Raw genomic sequence first — 16817 nt, 5'->3', positions numbered from 1 at the left:
TCCCGGCCGCCGCCCGCCCGCCGCCGGCCTTCCCTCCCGCCGCCCCCTCAGGCCCTGGCCGGAAAGGCAGAAGGCCAGGAGCCTGTCTTGGCCCGGTCATCCTTGGACATTTGGCCGAGCTCCTGCCGTGTGCCGGGCAGTGTGTCAGATGTGTGTGTGTACGGAGGTATGCTTTGGAGGAACGCGTGTGGCGTGGATTTGTCACACGCCGGGGGTCGGGGCTTCTGGGGGCGAGCTAATAAATGGCGACTGCCTTCACTCCTGCGCACTCGGGTCGCTTCGGGCCAAGATGGAGGAAGGTGCGCGTGTTGGGGGGTGGGGGGAGAGGAAAAACACAGGAGCCAGCACTGCGCAGGCGCACCCAGCCGGCAGCCCGCGCCGCCCGCTCTGCGCAGGCGCTCTCTGTGATCGTCCGTTTCCCGCTTGTCTTAAAAGAGGCATGGCGCCGCGCGCAGCTTGATGACGACACTTCGGCGCCTGGCGGCTGAATGGCGGCTCCCAGTTCTGAGGCTGCCCCAGGTGAGTGAATGGTGGGAGTCGCGCACGAGGCCTCCCCGTGCCGGGGCATCTGCGTTTCGCCGCGGCCTAGGCCGTCTCGGGGACTCGGGGCCGGCCCCCTGCCCCGCCGGCGTCTCTGCCCAGGCCGGGTTCCCCGGCGGGGCAGCCCCCGGGCTCTGGGCCACCGCCTTCATGCCTCCTTTCTGGGCTGTGTCTTTCCCTGCTGCTTTGCCCCGAGGTTACCACTTCCAGGCCCGGTAGGTGCTCGGTGGACGTTCGTTGAACGAGCGAGTCACCCCGCAACCCTTCTCCCTCCCCCGGCTGCATTTCTCCGAGCCTCCGTTTGCTCCGCTGGCGGAGGGAGGTCCCGGGGCTCTGAAGTACATCAGGCCCGAGGTATCTTTACCGAACACTGGAACTGTTAGTTCACAACCGTAAAAGATTCATTGTATGTGAAAGGCAGAGTTACACAGAGAGGACACATACACTCCTCAGCTGGCTGCCCCTGCCCAGAGCCAGGAGCCTCTTCTGCGTGTGTCATGTGGGTGCAGGAGCCCAAGCACAGGCGCCAGGCTCATGAACGGGGAGTCGGATGGGAAGTGGAGCAGCCCTACCTGCTAATGGAAAACACCTGAGAAGTATCCTCTTGCCAATTAGCAAAGGTTTCTGCCTCCTCCCCTGTTAGGTTTTCTAAGGTCTGTTTTTATTGGAAATCTTATTTCTTATTGGAAAGGCAGATTTTAGAAAGAGAGGACGAGAGACAGAAAAATCTTTCACCTGCTGGTTCACTCCCCAAGAAGCTGCAAGAGCTGAGCTGACTCGAAGATAGGAGCCAGGAGCGTCTTCCGGGTCTCCCACACAGGTGCAGGGTCTACGGCTTTGGAATGTCTTCTCCTGCTTTCTCGGGCCATAAGCAGGGAGCTGGATGGAAAGTGGGGCCGCTGGGACGTGAAGCGACACCCAAATGGGATGCTGGCATCATAGATGGAGGATTAGTCTATTATGCCAGCCTTGGTTGTGGCCCGGGAAAGTGCAAATGCGAAAGTGCTTCACAGCAGCAAATGAGAAAGACAGGATTGTCTCAGGGCTTGGGAAGAGTTCTGCCTGTCTCTGAGGCTTAGATGAAGAAATATGTGGTGGAGGGCCTGCCTGGCAGGTGCCAGGCGGGCAGTACTGAGGAGTTAGTTCCTTCAGAGCTCGGCTCTGAGGCCGACTTCTGGGGACCATGTGCGAGTGACATTCTGGAACATGGGGTATTGTCCGTGCGATGTGGTTGAGTTGCCACCATCCCCAACGGAGTGATGAAGTGAAGAGGTGCTCTCTGTTTCCACAGTGGTTTTCTAGGGTGACTCTTCCTGACCCTCCACAGGAGGCTGCCATGGCATTCCCTCACCTGCAGCAGCCCAGCTTCCTGCTGGTGAGTAGCCCCTGCTGTGTGTGTTGTGTGTGTGCGCGCGCGCGTGCGTGTACAGAGGGACCCAAAACCAAGGGAGGCACTGGAGACTTCTTCCCACTCAGGCGCAGTGGTCTTTCCTGTTTGATTTTTAGGGGTTTGGTATAGACGTGACACTGAACTAGGGGTTTAGAATCCTTCTGCCAACTCAGATGCCGCTTGGTTGACTTCCCAGGGCACGGGGAGGAGGAGGAAGTGACGGAATGTCAGTTCACAGGGTGTTAACTGTAGTCCTGAATCAGTGAGAGATGGAGGGACACTGCCGCGCTGGACACAGTGGGGACTGGGCATTCAGCGTGGTGCCAAGAGGTTAGGTCCAGGGTCAAGTCCCACCTCGGATCGTCTATTGATTATTTATCTTATGGTATTCTGTCTTCCAGGCTAGCTTGAAAGCTGACTCCTTAAATAAGCCCTTTGCCCAGCGGTGCCAAGACCTGGTTAAAGTCATTGAGGATTTTCCAGCAAAGGTACGCAGTCCTGCTGGCTTCTGTCCTGGGGCACACCCAGGTTACTCCTGCACACCTCGAGTGGGTGGAGGCCAGGGGAGTTGGAAATATCCTGCAGTGCCATAAAAAGGAACTAGCCCAAAATGTCAGTAGTGCCAAACTTCAGGAGTTAAGGGATTTGGTTGTAAACCCTTAAGGCAAGTATTTCCAACATACCTGGAATTGTCAGTCTCGCCTAGGAAGCTTGCAAATGAGAACTGGTTGGAGTTAGGTTGCAGGACTTGATTTTGAAATGAAATGTTTATGTTTCCTACACTTTTTTAAGATTTTGTTTTGTTTATTTATTTGAAAGGCAGAGCCCCAGAGAGAGGGTGACCCAGATCTTCCATCTGCTGGTTTCTCCCCCAAATAGCCTCAATAGCCAGGCAGCAGCCAGGAATTCCATGTGGGTCTCCCACCTGTGTGGCAGGGAACTAAGTACTAGTGCCATCACCTGTTGCTCTCCCAGGCACATTAGCAGGGAGCTGGATGCGAAGTAGAGCAGCCAGGAGTTAAAATGGCTCTCTGATACTTAATGTGGTATTGTAAGCAGAGGTTTGATGCACTGTGCTGCAAAGCTGACCCTGCCACGCTTTTAAAAAGTTCTCCTTTCATATCAGAAACTTCCCCTTCCCACAAAAGATTAAGGGCATGAGTTTAAAAAAGATTGCAGAGACAGATTTTTGATCCACTGGGTTCACTCCCAAGTTGTTGCAGATGGTCAGTGTTGGGCCCGAGCCCAGGGCCCCCGGTTGGGTCTCCCACATGGCTCCAGGGACCTGAGCACCTGGACCATCCACCCCTGCCTCCCCACGTGCATTAGCGCCAGCTGAGTTCAGAAGGGTGTGCGGAGTAGGCTCAGAGAAAAGAAGTGGACCACTACAATTTCACGATCATGATGGACAAATGCAAGAAAGCTGTCCCCTTTCTTTACACCGAAAACCCCCCTCATGAGCTCTGGCACAGACTTGCCATCATGGTCAAGTGGGTGTATTAAAAAATAAATGTGTCATTTGTTTTACCTAAAAGCTCTCAATAGAAGGTGCATATCAATCAGTAACATCCCTATTATAATTCTTATTTTACAACTCTCTTGAATCAGTTAAGGGAAGAAAAGGAGATCAAGTAAAGAATGAGACCCTAAACACAGGTGGGTGGGGACAGCATGAATCATAAAAGGCCCTTTTACAAGATATTATCAGCGACATTGATAGCAAAACACAAACTTGACAGCAGCAAACTGCCTGAATAGATTACAGAAATCCTTCCTCAGGGGGGTCTGGTATCCTTGCAGAGGAAGGTGGAGCAGCATTCAGGTGTTTGTGGAGACATCCACCGGGCCCTGCCATACAGCGGGCAATTCCTTGTGGTCCTTCCTGCAATGGAACAATACTCTTCACACATTCGTGTCCCCCACATCCACTGCACGGACCCCAGCATGAGCGAGAAGCTAGGTTTGAAGTAGAACAGCCAGAACTCGAACCAGTGTTCATATGGGATGTTGACACCACAGGCAACAGTTTAACATGCTGTGCTCTGCCCACCCCTTTTGGAGGTTTATTTATTTGAAAGGCAGCAACAGGAAGGGTGAGAGACAGAGAGGTCCTCCATTATCCCCCAAATGGTCGTAACAGGCTGAAGCCTGGGGCGTCCACCTTGGTCTCCACTTGGCTGGCAGGGGTGCTGACCATCCTTTGCTGCCTTCCTGGCTGCGTTCCCAGGCAGCCGGATCGGAGCTGGAGTAGCCAGTTCTTGAACTGGTGCTCCAGTATGGGAAGCTGGCGTTTACAAGTGGCAGCTTAACCCTCTGCGTCACTACACTGCTGGCCCACTTGGGGGAAAAAATATTTTAATCAGAGGCTGTCGTCTTTGAGTGGCTCCCCCTTGTAGTGGTGCTGTTTGGGGCCCCTCAGTGAGGTGGGCGGTGCGGGGTGGGTAGTGGTCCTCGCTGTGCTGTTGCAGGAGCTGCATACCATCTTTCCATGGCTAGTGGAGAGCATCTTTGGCAGCCTGGATGGCATCCTCGCTGGCTGGAACCTGCGCTGCCTGCAGGGCCGGGTGAACCCTGTGGAGTACAGCATCGCCATGGAGTTCCTAGACCCTGGGTAGGTAGGTCTGTTCCTGCGGGGGCTGGAGTGCTTGCTCGTGGCGGTCAGAGTGAGGCCGCCAGCCACTCACCTATCTCATTCTGTATTGGATTGCCCACGCAGTGGCCCAATGATGAAACTGGTTTATAAACTTCAAGCCGAAGACTACAAGTTTGACTTTCCCGTCTCCTATCTCCCTGTAAGTAAGCCGTGGTGGGGAGGGTGGTGCTTGGGGGCTGAGGACCCTGCCCAGGGGCTGCCTTGGTGGGTGAGGGCAGGAGTGGGGTCTCCCAGGGCAGCTTTGTCAGCAGCTTGCTTGGTTTAAAGATCATTCCAGATTCTGTCAGTGGTGGAGGTGCCCTGCCACTGGGTGGGCTCATGGCCCTATGGCAGGTTGCTTTGTTCCTTGAGTCTCCTGCCTTCGGGGCACGTGGACTTGCTCGGTGAATATGCCAGGGCTCTAAAACAAAGCTGTGAGTGATCCTGTTGTGTGTGTGTGTGTAATGTTTTTATTTTTACTTGGAAGGCAGAGAACGAAGGACAGGGAAATAGACATACACACAGATCCTTCATCCCCTGGTTTGCAAGATCAGAAAGTTAGGCCAAGCTGGGACTTGAGCTTTCATGTGTGCCCCCACCCCCACACCACACCAAGCTGGAATGGAAGGGGAGCTGGATCGCAAACGCAAAGGGGCTGTAGGGGTCCCACGTGGTGTTTTGGCTGCAGAGCCCACTGCCAACCCCTCTGTGTGGGTTTCACATGAGACTGAGCGAAATTCTGAGCAAGGCCCCTTGCCATGTGTTGCTCAGAGGCAGGGTACTACCCCCACTGGCAGGTACTGTGTGTGGGGTGGCACTCCCTGCAGGGTCCCATGCTTGCAGCTGCCGAAGAGCCTCCCCCCCCTCATTCTGCAGGGCCCCGTGAAGGCAGCCATCCAGGAGCACGTCCTTCCTGACAGCCCTCTGTACCACAACAAGGTCCAATTTCCAGCCTCCGGAGGCCTCGGTTTGAACCTGGCCCTCAGTATCCTTTGGGTGACCCTGAGGGTGGGAGGTGATGGATAGCCTAATGCATTGTCCTGGGAGCGGGGGTGTCCCAGTGTGTTGTTCCAGGAGTAGGGGTGGACCAGCGTGTCCCGGGGGTGGGGAGAGCTGAGTGGTGGCCTAGCATGTTGTCCCGGGGGTAGGAGTTGGCCCAGCGTGTTGTTCAGGGTGGGGGTAGCGGTGTCACCTGGTCCCTCTGGTGTTTGCCTCCTGACGCCGTCCTCAGATCCCTTCGAGTATTACATGTTCTTCTTCGCCCTGGGCCTCATCTCTCAGAAGGTGCAGAAGGAGCCCCCTGGGAAGGGTGGCCAGGGTCCAGGGCTTCCCCACGCTGCTGGTGAGGTGCCTGGTGCCCACAGTAACTGCGAGCTTGGTTTTCCAGCCGCTGCCCGTGTCCCTGCATGTCCGTACTTCCGACTGCGCCTATTTCATCCTGGTGGACAGATACCTGTCCTGGTTTCTGCCCACCGAAGGCAGTGTGCCTCCACCACTGACCTCCAGCCCAGGGGGCGCCAGCCCCTCGCCGGCGCCCAGGTGAGGCCTTTGGGCCGTCGGCATGTTGCCCTTTCCTCTGAGAGTGGCTTGCCTGCACAGGCACGGTGCTTGGTCCTTACACCTCGTTCTCTAACTCAGGCGGGGGGCGGGCTGAGGCGGGCATCCTCCTGCAGTCTTCCCTGGCCCTCGCGGAAGCCTTCCGGTCCCTGGCCTTCCTGGGTGTGGGAACCTGCGTGTGTGCTGATCACAGTCACCCTCCCCTGGGGTGACTCTCGATCCCGACCAGGCAGTGAGCAGGGGAGAGGATCAGACAGTTAGCTCTGGCAAAGAAATAGCAGAACCCTGTGTGGGCCGAGGGAGGGGCTCGGGAGTAAGGAGCTTTCTGTGCCAGGTCACTCTGACCCAGCCAGACGCAGGACCATGCCAGTGTGTGCTTCTGCACTAACCCACTAGGTGAACTGGGAGTTCTTTCTGTAGCTGATTCTTCAGCAGCCACCCACCCCTTACCTCGTGCTGTGTTATTTTTATTTGAGAGACAAGAGTTAGAGAGGATGGAGGAACCAAGAGAGATTCTCCATCTATTGGTTTATTACCCAGATGCCCGTTACAGCCAGGGCTGGGCTAATCCAAAGCCAAGAGCCCCATCTGGGTCTCCCACAAGGGTGCAGGGGCCCAAGCACCAAAGCCATCTTCTGCTGCCCTCCTGGGCACACTAGCATTGACTTGAATTGGCATGCATAGGGAATGCTGGTCCTGAAGTTGGTATCTTGGGCCTGGTGCAGTAGCCTAGAGGCTAAAGTCCTCGCCTTGCATGCGCCGGATCCCATATGGGCGCCAGTTCTAATCCTGCCAGCCCACTTCCCATCCAGCTCCCTGCCTGTGGCCCGGGAAAGCAGTCGAGGACGGCCCAGAGCTTTGGGACCCTGCACCCGCGTGGGAGACCTGGAAGAGGCTCCTGACTCCTGGCTTTCGGATTGGTGCAGTTCTGGCTGTTGCAGCCATTTGGGGAGTGAATCATTGGACAGAAGGATCTTCCTCTCTGTATCTCCTTCTCTCCGTATATGACTTTGCAATAAAAATAAATAAATCTTTAAAAAAAAAAGATTTATTTGTGCAGCACCACAGGTGAAGGCTTAGCTTGCTATACCACTTAACCAGCTCCAATTTTTAAAAATTAATTTAGTTGAGTTACGGGCAGAGGAGTTATTGCACAAATGACTTCACCCACTGGAGTTGAGCTGATCCAGAGCCAGGAGTTTCTTTCCACATGAGTTCAGGGATCTCAAGCACTTGGTTCATCCTCCACTGCTTTCCCAGGCGTAGCAGCAGGGAGCTGGGTTGGAAACAGGGCAGCTGGGGCTCAGCACCAGGCCCTGTCTGGGATGCTGGTGGTGCAGGTGGTGGCGCCTCGGTGCTGATCGTACCCGGCAAGCGCTGGACGGTGCTTCTCTGGCTTCCCCGTGTCCGTGTGGACCGGGAATCGTCTGCCTCAGACACACTCAGCTGCTGCTCGCAGTGTCCCGACCGTGCCTGGCCTGTGTCCCCCCAACCCGGGCTTGTTTGGATGTCTGTCTCAGGACGCCAGCTGTGCCTTTCGCCTCCTACGGCCTGCACCACACCAGCCTGCTGAAGCGACATATCTCTCATCAGACGTCTGTGAACGCAGACCCCGCGTCCCACGAAATCTGGAGGTCAGAAACTCTGCTCCAGGTGAGGGCCGAGGAGGCCGCTGCCGGCTGAAGGTTTAGTTAGTTGAAAGGCAGGGCATTAGCAGGGAAGGCAGAAAGGTGTCTTCCATCCGTCTGCTGGCTCACTCCCCGCACGGCCCCAGCAGACAGGACCGGGCCGGGAGTTTGATGCGGGTCTCTCAGGGCGGTGCGGGGACTTGGGCACTTGGGCCGTCCTCCACTGCTCTCCCACCTACACTAGCAGAGAGCTGGTTGGGAAGTGGAGCAGCTGAAACACAAACTGTCACCCTTTGGGGTCCTGGAGCTTGCAAGGGGAGGATTTAGCCAACTGAGCCATTGTACCAGGCCTGTGAAGCTTTTCTTTGCTCTGTGTTCACTTTAGAAAGTTCCAGAGTTGGAGTTCTTTGGTTGTTGCACACCTAGAGTTTGGGGGAGGGTCCTGCCTCCTGCTTTGGGAATCCCCGTCCCCCCACTGAGAGGCCGAGGCGCTGTGGTTCAGAACGACTTTAGCAGCCCAGGTTCTTCCGTAGGTCTTCGTGGAAATGTGGCTCCACCACTACTCCTTGGACATGTACCAGAAGATGCAGTCCCCTCATGCCAAGGTGCGCCTCCGTAGCCTTGCTGCTCCCGCCCGGCTTGCACAGCCAGCTCCTTGCCCTCCCTTGGCTTTCCCGGGATCGGGGGGTGGAAACTTAAGAGGTTCCCCTCTTCACCTGCCCTGAGATGCCAAGCGTAAGCAGGGTGTGGGGGTGAGGGGGGTTGTCCTTAGGTGCTGTTTTGGGGGGACAGTACCCCAAAGCCTGGGGCCTCCCTCTGCAGCTCCCAGAGCTCCTTCCCTGGCAGCAGTGGTGCCTTTGCTGGGGATGGGCTGTGGCAGTTGCTGGGGGCCCTGGCCGGGCCTGTGCCCTTCACCCCCAGCAGTGCCTTCATGTTCTCAGGTGAGCTGGCAGGGACCCCGTCTGCCCTAAAAAACCCGCCGTCAGCTGGGTGTCGGGAGGGGGCCTGTGTGGGGTGGCTGGTGCCTGCCTGCATGCCGCCTCATCTGCTTCCTCCTCTGCCTCAGCCTTTCCCCTCCTTCCTCCTCGGATGGTACACCTGTTGGCCAGGGCACGTGGCGATGATGTCACTGTCCCCAAAGCTGGCATCTGCGGGGCTCATCAGGACACCAAAGTTCTTAGGTGAAGTTAGCGAGGACTGGTCGGGGTCGGGTGCTCTTGGAAACGCGGTTGGACCCGCCCGCCGTGTGCTTGGCTGCCTCCTGCCCCCTGTGTGTCCTGCAGTGTACATGGTGTCCCCCGCAGGCTTCCCGGAGACTGCAGTCTGCGGGTGACGGGGTCCCACTGAGGGGCGTTGTGTGGCCTGGCCCCTGAGGTGGAAGGGCAGGGGTGGTTCTGCTCCCTGGCGCCACATTGCTGAGTTCTGCGGTGTGTAGGGCACCCCCACATTTCCATCCTGGGAAGGAGGAAGAGGGGAAAGCCGAGGCCTCTGACATGGGCATCTCGAGTCACAAAGAGCTTGCTCTGCTTTCCTGCTGCCCGCATAGACTTGCTGCTTCATGGGACAGGGTGCTGTGCCAAGGCGGGGTGTCTGTCTTTGGAGCCCGTGGGTATCTCCGGAGAGCCTGTCCTCACCGGGCAGGGCGGGGCAGCAGAAAGCGCTTTGCACTCATCCTTGGCTTCCTCTTGGCCCAGCCTGGGGTCGGGTTGCACCTGCTCAGGATGAGGGTCGTGAGGGCATCAGTACCCCTGGGGGCTTTGCTCTCTGCGGCCTTTATTGAGATAAAGAACAAAACCTGAGAAAGCAGACAGGAGCCAGGGGAAGCCTGCCATGGGGACCAGGGCACCCCGTGCTCTTCCTGTTGCTGCTCCTGCCTCAACAAATCCTTATCAGTCCTATCACCCCATTCTAATTTATTTCTTTGCTTTTTGAAAGATTTATTTACTCAAAGAGAGGGTGGTTTTTCTTTGCTGGTCACTCCCCAGTGGCCACTATAACTACGGTGGAGCCAGGAGTTTCTTCCAGATCTCCTGTATTGGGCGATTCTCTACTGCTTTCCCAGGCACATTAGCAGAGAGCTGGATGGGAAGTGGAATAGCTGGGACTGGACCCAGCATCCATACGGGATGCCAGCCCTGCAGGTGACTGCTCAGTGTGCTGTGCCATGGCAGCGGCCTTGGGCCCGATTCCTGGATGCAGGGATTGTAGCTGCTCTCGGGTGGCCAGGCTGGGCCTGCCCCATGTTCGTAGGCAGGCAGGTTAGAGACCCGGTAACTCTCCTCCCAGGCTGTGGCACACAGGAAGCCCGTGCCCTTTCTCACCTCTGTTATGGGCCTCTGCCAGCGTGTTCTGACCTGCCCGGTGGCCGGCGTGGCCCTGGCAGGCTGTTTGTGCTCCAGGCTGGGCCATGGGCTTTGGGCTGTGCTTGGCCTCCTGCGGCTTGTGCAGGCCTGAATGCTCGGGGCAGGCAGGTTGTGGGGACTGGGGCTCCTGCCCTCGGGGGCCTCCCAGACCTTGGAGAGTGGTGTACAGGTGGATTAGAAATGCTTTCTCATTGCACCTGATGCACATGCCTACTGCTGTGGTGACTTCTCCCCAGGGGAGAAGCTGGTTCCAGGGACGTGCTGGCTGTGCCTGCTTTTTTGTGTCTGGCCACAGACCTCCGTAGTGGCTTTTCAGTGGGTTCTCTTCTGACCCCTTAGGGCCTCAGTGGCCTTAGCTTGTTCCAGGCCAGCGCTCATATACCGCATGTGGCCAAGCCCTTCTAGAAGAGTTGGAGGGGTTTGTTCTGGCTGAGTGGCCTGGCCTGGAGTGCCTGGGTCCAGGGAAGCTGCTGGGGCTCTGACCATGTGCCTTGTCACTGACTTGTTTTGTTTTTTTCTTCGTCTTCACTCTGGGCTCTTTCTGTTTCTCTCCCCCCTCGCCCCCCACCCTGTCTCCCCACCGCCCACCCTGCCCTGTGCTCCGGGCTGCCCTGTGTGCCGTCTGTCAGCTGGAGGTTCTGCACTACCGCCTCAGTGTCTCCAGCGCCCTCCACAGCCCTGCCCAGCCCAGCCTCCAGGCCCTCCACGCCTACCAAGTACTGGCCGCTCTCGTTTCCCTCCTGTAGCCCACCCTGGGTGCACGGCAGTGTCACACAGCGTACAGGCTGTGGGCTCAGAGGGGCTTCCAAAGCCAGTTAGCCCGAGTGGGAGCGGGGAGGCGCGTGTCGACTCTTGGGCGTTGAAGAGCTTTGTGCTCAGCCCTGGAGAGAGGGAACCGAGCTGGTCGGGCATCACCAGTCGACCAGGGACAGGCAGGTGATGTGGGTCCCAGCTATGCGTGTACTCCTCTACGGGTAGACGTAAGCCATGATGTCGTAGCGAAATAACTCGGTGGATTCAAGTGCAGGCGTATGGGAAGCAGAGAAAGGGGTTTGTCCAGTCTGCTCTAAGGAGGAGCACCGAAGCCAGTGGTTTGGCTGCTGAGGGTCAGCAGGGCCGGCGATGGACTGTGGCGAGGAAGGAGTCTGGGCATGGAGTGCAGGGTGGGAAGGGTGTGAGGGGCGAGCGCTCATGGGGAGCGCATGGGAGACGAGCTCCCCAAGGCTGGGCCCCTATGGCACGTTCTGACTCTGGGGACTCTGGGGACAGAGCCTCCAACGGTGAGGAGGGTGGGATGGAGAGGGAAGAGGCTGGGTTCAGCGCGGCCAGGAGGGATGAGGTCAGAGCTGTCTCCCGCCATGTGCTGAAAGGACATGGTCAGGCGAGGGCCGGAAGTGGAGCAGAGCAGAGGAGTTGCCTGTGCCGGGAGGGCCACGGTTGGATGTCTTAGTCCCTTTCTGTCTGTTAACGTGGTAGCTCAGGTGGATAAGCTTCAAAGAAAGGTGGTTGTTTTCCAGTTCTGATCCTGCAGCAAGCAACCGCTTCTTGCAGGCCTTCCTGCTGGCCATGTCCCATGGCTGCCTGGGGCAGCACGGGGCAAGTGACTACAGGAAACTGGCTTTCCTAGACTGCCCCCATGACCCACTGGCTGCAGATCAGCATCCCCACCCTCAGACCTAGTCTCCGACACCTGGAGTGTGTCACCGATCCTGTGGAGGCATTTTTCCTGACAAGGAAGCTGGATGGACCATGCCTGGGACAGGGAGCTAGGCCCGACCCTGGCCACAGGGTCACAAGTGTGTCAGGCTGACAGGGCTGGGTGAACCAGTGTGGGGAAAGCCAATCTGGCCAGACCAGGGCCTGCCCTGGCCTCTGCTCAGTGTGCCCTGTGCTCGGGGCCTGTGGCAGATGCTAGGACTGTAGACAGTCGGGGAGGGGCGCCTCGTGGCAAGGCTTTGAGGTGTGGCAGGGGAGTTGTGAGCCCTAGGGGAGGGAGGCAGGCAGGAGACCCCAAGAAGATCTGGAATGCTTGCTGCCCCAGCCGGGTCTTCTGGCTGGGCAGTTGCCCAGAGAGACCTGAGGCCTGGTGGGGGTGGGGCAGGGCTGGCCTTGGGTGGGCTCCACTTGCTGACAGCCTCCCCGTACCCCTTCCCATCCCAGGAGTCATTCACGCCCACTGAGGAGCACGTGCTGGTGGTGCGCCTGCTGCTGAAGCACCTGCACGCCTTCGCCAGCAGCCTGAAGCCCGAACAAACATCGCCCTCTGCCCACTCGCACGCCCCCAGCCCCCTGGAGGAGTTCAAGCGGTGAGGGAGGAGCTGTGGGTAGAAGTGGGGAGTCAGCATGGCCCTGCCCGGCCCCCAGCCTGCTCACTGTCTCACTGATTCCCCAAAGGGCTCGTGGAGGCAGGCTCTACTGCTGGGCCCTTCCTGAGCCAGCGTTCCTGTCCCCGCCCTGCGTGCTGGCCTGCCCACCCTGAGCCGGCCCTCCTGTCCCTCAGGGCGGCCGTCCCCAGATTTGTCCAGCAGAAGCTCTACCTCTTCCTGCAGCACTGCTTTGGCCACTGGCCCCTGGACGCCTCCTTCCGAGCCGTGAGTACTCAGCTCCTCACTCTTCCCGAGGAAGCTGCTGGGATGCAGCGGTCGGGGACCAGGGCCTCACCTCACTAGGCTGCAGTCCTGGGCCCTGAAGCATGCGCGTGAGGGTTAAAGGCCCTGGGGATGGACAAGTGCCCTGTGGTGTAGGCGGAGGAGAGCCATGGGCCTTCCTGAAGTCGGGGGGAAGGGTAGCCAGACCCTCCCTCCGCAGTGTGCCAGGCTCTGCGGCCCCTCTTCTTTGGCTGCTCAGGGCACACGTGTCCCTTGGCAGGTGCTGGAGATGTGGCTGAGCTACCTGCAGCCATGGAGGTACGCGCCCGAGAAGCAGGCTCCAAGCAGCGACTCCCAGCCCCGCAGCGTGTCAGAGAAATGGTGAGCCCTGCCCGACACCCGCTCCTCCCCACAGCTCCGCTGGCTACAGTGCATGCCAAGGGGTGCGGGCACCGAGCTGGGGGCTGGGGTGGTCCCTGCCCCGCCCCTGTGCTGTGACTGTCCTCCTGGCTCGTGTCACCCCGAGTCCCTTCTCCATCCGTCATCCTCCCTGGCACCTGCTTGTCTTCACCTCTGTCCTCACAGCTGTTCTTGCACCCCATCAGGCCAAGAACCTGCTCACTCCCGCGTCAGTCCTGCTCTTGTCTGTGGTCTCCCTGAGCTGTCACTGCTGACACCTCAGAGCCTCAGCCAGGGAGAGTCGGGACGAGCTGGGGCCTGGGGGTGCCCTGGCCGTGCCCTGATCTGCCCCTCCGCCACCCTCACGCAGGGCACCCTTCGTACAGGAGAACCTGCTGCTGTACACCAAGCTATTTGTGGGCTTCCTGAACCGCGCCCTCCGCACAGACCTGGTCAGCCCCAAGAACGCGCTCATGGTGTTCAGAGTGGCCAAAGTCTTCGCCCAGCCCAACCTGGCCGAAATGATCCAGAAAGGTGAGTACACAGCCGGGTTGTCGCAGTTGGCCTGGGGTCATGAAGGTCCCTGTTTACCCAGGGCGGTGGGGCGCTCTGCTGCTGACTGGTGGGGGCGTCAGGAGACATCTTGGTAGTCCCAACCATCTGTCCCTGGAGGGTGGGTGTCTCCTGGCCTGACTTGAGGTGAAGGTGTTGGGGTGCCATCGCTGCCTCCCCAGGTGAGCAGCTGTTCCTGGAGCCGGAGCTCGTCATCCCCCATCGCCAGCACCGACTCTTCTCTGCTCCCACCTTCACGGGCAGCTTCCTGTCACCATGGCCACCAGCTGTCACCGACGCCTCCTTCAAGGTGAAGAGCCATGTCTACAGCTTGGAGGGCCAGGACTGCAAGTACACCCCGATGTTTGGGCCTGAAGTCCGGACTCTGGTGAGTGGAGGGAGGCGTCACCCCCACTGGGAACAAGGGACAGGGCCTCGTGCCCCACCGCTGGCCCGCTAAGCCATCCATGTCCCCTACAGGTCTTGCGCCTTGCTCAGCTCATCACGCAGGCCAAGCAGACGGCCAAGTCCATCTCTGACCAGTGCGTGGAGAGCTCAGGTAGCCGCTCCTTCTTGTCGTGGCTCAGCTTCTACCCAGCAGACACAAACGGCTGCTACCCAGCCAACGACCCGGACGAGACGGGGCAGGACAGTGTTCGCAAGACGGATGAGTACCTCGAGAAGGCCCTGGACTACCTGCGCCAGATATTCCGGGTACAAGCCGTGGGCCACACCCCCGGGGTGTTAAGTCACTGCACATCGGGCCCTGCTCTCACCCCTACACTCTAATAGCTCAGTGAGGCCCAGGCCTTCCCCTCACCCCTGTTCTCTCTCTGACAGCTCAGTGAGGCCCAGCTGGCCCAGCTCACATTGGCCCTGGGCACCGCGCAGGATGAGAACGGGAAGAAGCAGCTCCCGGACTGTATAGTTGGGGAGAACGGACTCATCCTCACATCCCTGGGCCGCTACCAGGTAGGAGGCTGTGTTCCCAGGCCCCAGCTCCTCCCTGACCCCCTGCTACGCCCTCACCCTGCCCCTGTTTGCCTGCCCTCACCCTTGGGTTCCTAGATCATCAACGGGCTGCGGAGGTTTGAGATCGAGTACCAGGGCGACTCAGAGCTGCAGCCCATCCGGAGCTATGAGATCGCAGGCCTGGTCCGCGCGCTCTTTCGCCTGTCGTCCACCATCAACCAGAGGGTAAGTGGGGTGGGTGGCAGGGCTGCCTCCTCTCTGCCCGCAGTGGGTCCTGAGGCCCAGGGCGGGGTAGCCACTGGGCTGTCGTGAGGCCGGGGCCTGCAGAGCTCACTTGTTTCGTGCTGCAGTTTGCAGGTCAGATGGCAGCACTTTGTTCCCGGGATGACTTCCTCGGCAGCTTCTGCCGCTACCACCTCACAGAGCCCGCGCAGGCGGACAGGCACCTGCTGAGTCCTGTGGGGCCGAGGCAGGCAGCCAGCCAGGTCCGGGGCCCGAGGCTGAGTCTGCGCTTCCTGGGCAGCTGGCGGACACTGCTCACTCTCCTGCTGGTCTATCTGGTGGCCTTGCTGTTCTCCATCGGGCCTCTGCCCTGCACCCTGATCCTCGTCCTGGGCTACCTCTTCTACGCGGTGGCCATGACGCTGCTGACTGAGCGGGGCAAGCTGCACCAGCCCTGATGGCCACGGTCACTTTCCAGTCAGACCCGGGGTACAGTTGGCCATGTAAGGGCTGTGGTCCTACCAGGGGACAGACAGAGGAGAGAGTGCCCCCCAGCAGCCCTCCCCGGGACTGCAGTGGCACAAGCTCTTGGGGGGCCTTGTTTTTAGTGAGCACTTTAGGCCGAGTGTGAAGCTCAGGGTCCGTTGTGCCCATCTGTAAGGTGACCCAGCAGGCTACGCTGGTTTTCTCCTTGTGAGAAAGACAAGCTCAGTTGGCGTCCCAGAGGGGCAGCTCTCCTTGGGCTCCAGAATCCTGCGGGCTGTCCCAAGGTGGGCCACAAACCCCATTTCCAAGGAGAGGACAGATGGGTGCTGCTCTAGCCGGTGCTGCCAGCTTCTCTACAAGCAGAGATGTCCAGGAGCCCTGTTTGTGTGGGCAGCCAGCGTGGGCCTCGCCCTTGCTGCTCCTGCAGGGGACATGCCCTTGAAGACAGTCAAGTGGAGTCTTTAGGCCAAGCTGTCCGTACTGATGTGTGGGGTTCCTTCGGCGTTTCCAAGGACAGGGCTGGGTGCTGTGCTCTGATACAATAACAGCATTTGGGACCAGGGACCAAAACCCAGCTGACTTGTCATCAACCATGGATCCGAATAAAACTCATCATTGCCACTGGGTCTTCCGCAGGTGTGCTCACATGGGGCTCCCTGGGCACCCCTCCAGCCTGATCTTGGGCTCATGAGAAGCATGGGTTGCACAGACTTTAAGTTGGGTGAATGGTGGCCAGACCCAACAACCTAAGGCAGCTCTGAGGAATATTCAGCACGTCCTCCCAGCACGTCCAAGTTTGGGAGGGGAAATAAGGCTTGATGTCAACATAGAACCCGTCATGCCAGATACCCGAGTGGGCAGGCGGGAGGGTGACCAACCTAAAGTCTCCCAGGATGCCTAGCCCTGGTGACTGGTTTTTAAGATTTATTTACTTTTATTGGAAAGGCAGACTTACGGAGCGATCTACCAGTTCATCTTTCAAATGGCCACAACAGCTAGAGCTGAGCTGATCCAAAGCCAGGAGCTTGCTCCAGGTCTGAGAACCTGGGCCATCTGCTGCTCGCCCAGGCTACAAGCAGGGAGCTGGCTCGAAGGTGGAGCAGCTGGGACTCCAATCAGACCCAGGATGCCCGCGTCACAGGCAGGGGCCCCACAGCATACTCCCCATAAAGTGTGCCTTCATGTGACATCCTGTTTCTGGAGCTTTCCTTACCTGGCCCTGACTACAGGCGGTCCCTGGCTGCCGTTTCAGCTCCAGAGAGGCCTGGACAAGTGTAAGTCCATTCTGCCCTCAGTCCTAGGACAGCTGTTCTTCCAGCTCCCATGTTCCTGAATCATCTAGCCAGAGGGCAGTTTGGACACCCTGCTGTGTGCACACGTAGATGCAGCTCAACTCCGCATGAGGGGAGGAGGTTCGCACTGAGGGATACACACGCCACAAAAAAGGGTTAGAGCTTGCCACCCCAGTGAGTGGCCATAACACGACCA

General features: G+C 58.7%; 1 protein-coding gene across 4 annotated transcripts; it reads left to right on the top strand.

Moving 5' to 3' along the window:
- Nucleotides 1–23: 23 nt before the first annotated feature.
- SMPD4 (sphingomyelin phosphodiesterase 4) lies at nt 24–15950 on the top strand. Of its 4 annotated transcripts, XM_041003919.1 has the most exons (21): nt 24–166; nt 436–519; nt 1832–1915; nt 2332–2418; nt 4399–4541; nt 4647–4722; nt 5439–5547; nt 5794–5846; nt 5950–6101; nt 7640–7772; nt 8281–8352; nt 10740–10826; nt 12271–12416; nt 12611–12701; nt 12979–13079; nt 13468–13631; nt 13832–14037; nt 14130–14363; nt 14490–14621; nt 14718–14846; nt 14972–15950. In XM_041003919.1, the coding sequence occupies exons 1-21, from the start codon at nt 149–151 to the stop codon at nt 15299–15301; spliced, it is 2631 nt and encodes an 876-aa protein (XP_040859853.1). In that variant the 5' UTR covers nt 24–148; the 3' UTR covers nt 15302–15950. The 4 variants fall into 4 exon arrangements, with proteins under 4 accessions (XP_040859853.1, XP_040859854.1, XP_040859855.1 ...); XM_041003920.1 differs by lacking the exon at nt 10740–10826; XM_041003921.1 differs by lacking the exons at nt 24–166; nt 10740–10826 and having other exon boundaries at nt 460–512; nt 1813–1915.
- Nucleotides 15951–16817: the final 867 nt, after the last annotated feature.

This window comes from Ochotona curzoniae, unplaced genomic scaffold (genome assembly GCF_017591425.1).
Source record: "Ochotona curzoniae isolate NIBS_2020 unplaced genomic scaffold, NIBS_Ocur_1.0 scaffold_274, whole genome shotgun sequence".
NCBI lineage: Eukaryota > Metazoa > Chordata > Mammalia > Lagomorpha > Ochotonidae > Ochotona > Ochotona curzoniae.
The sequence above is the reverse complement of the archived record's forward strand: the minus strand, read 5'-3'. Positions and strand labels throughout refer to the sequence as shown.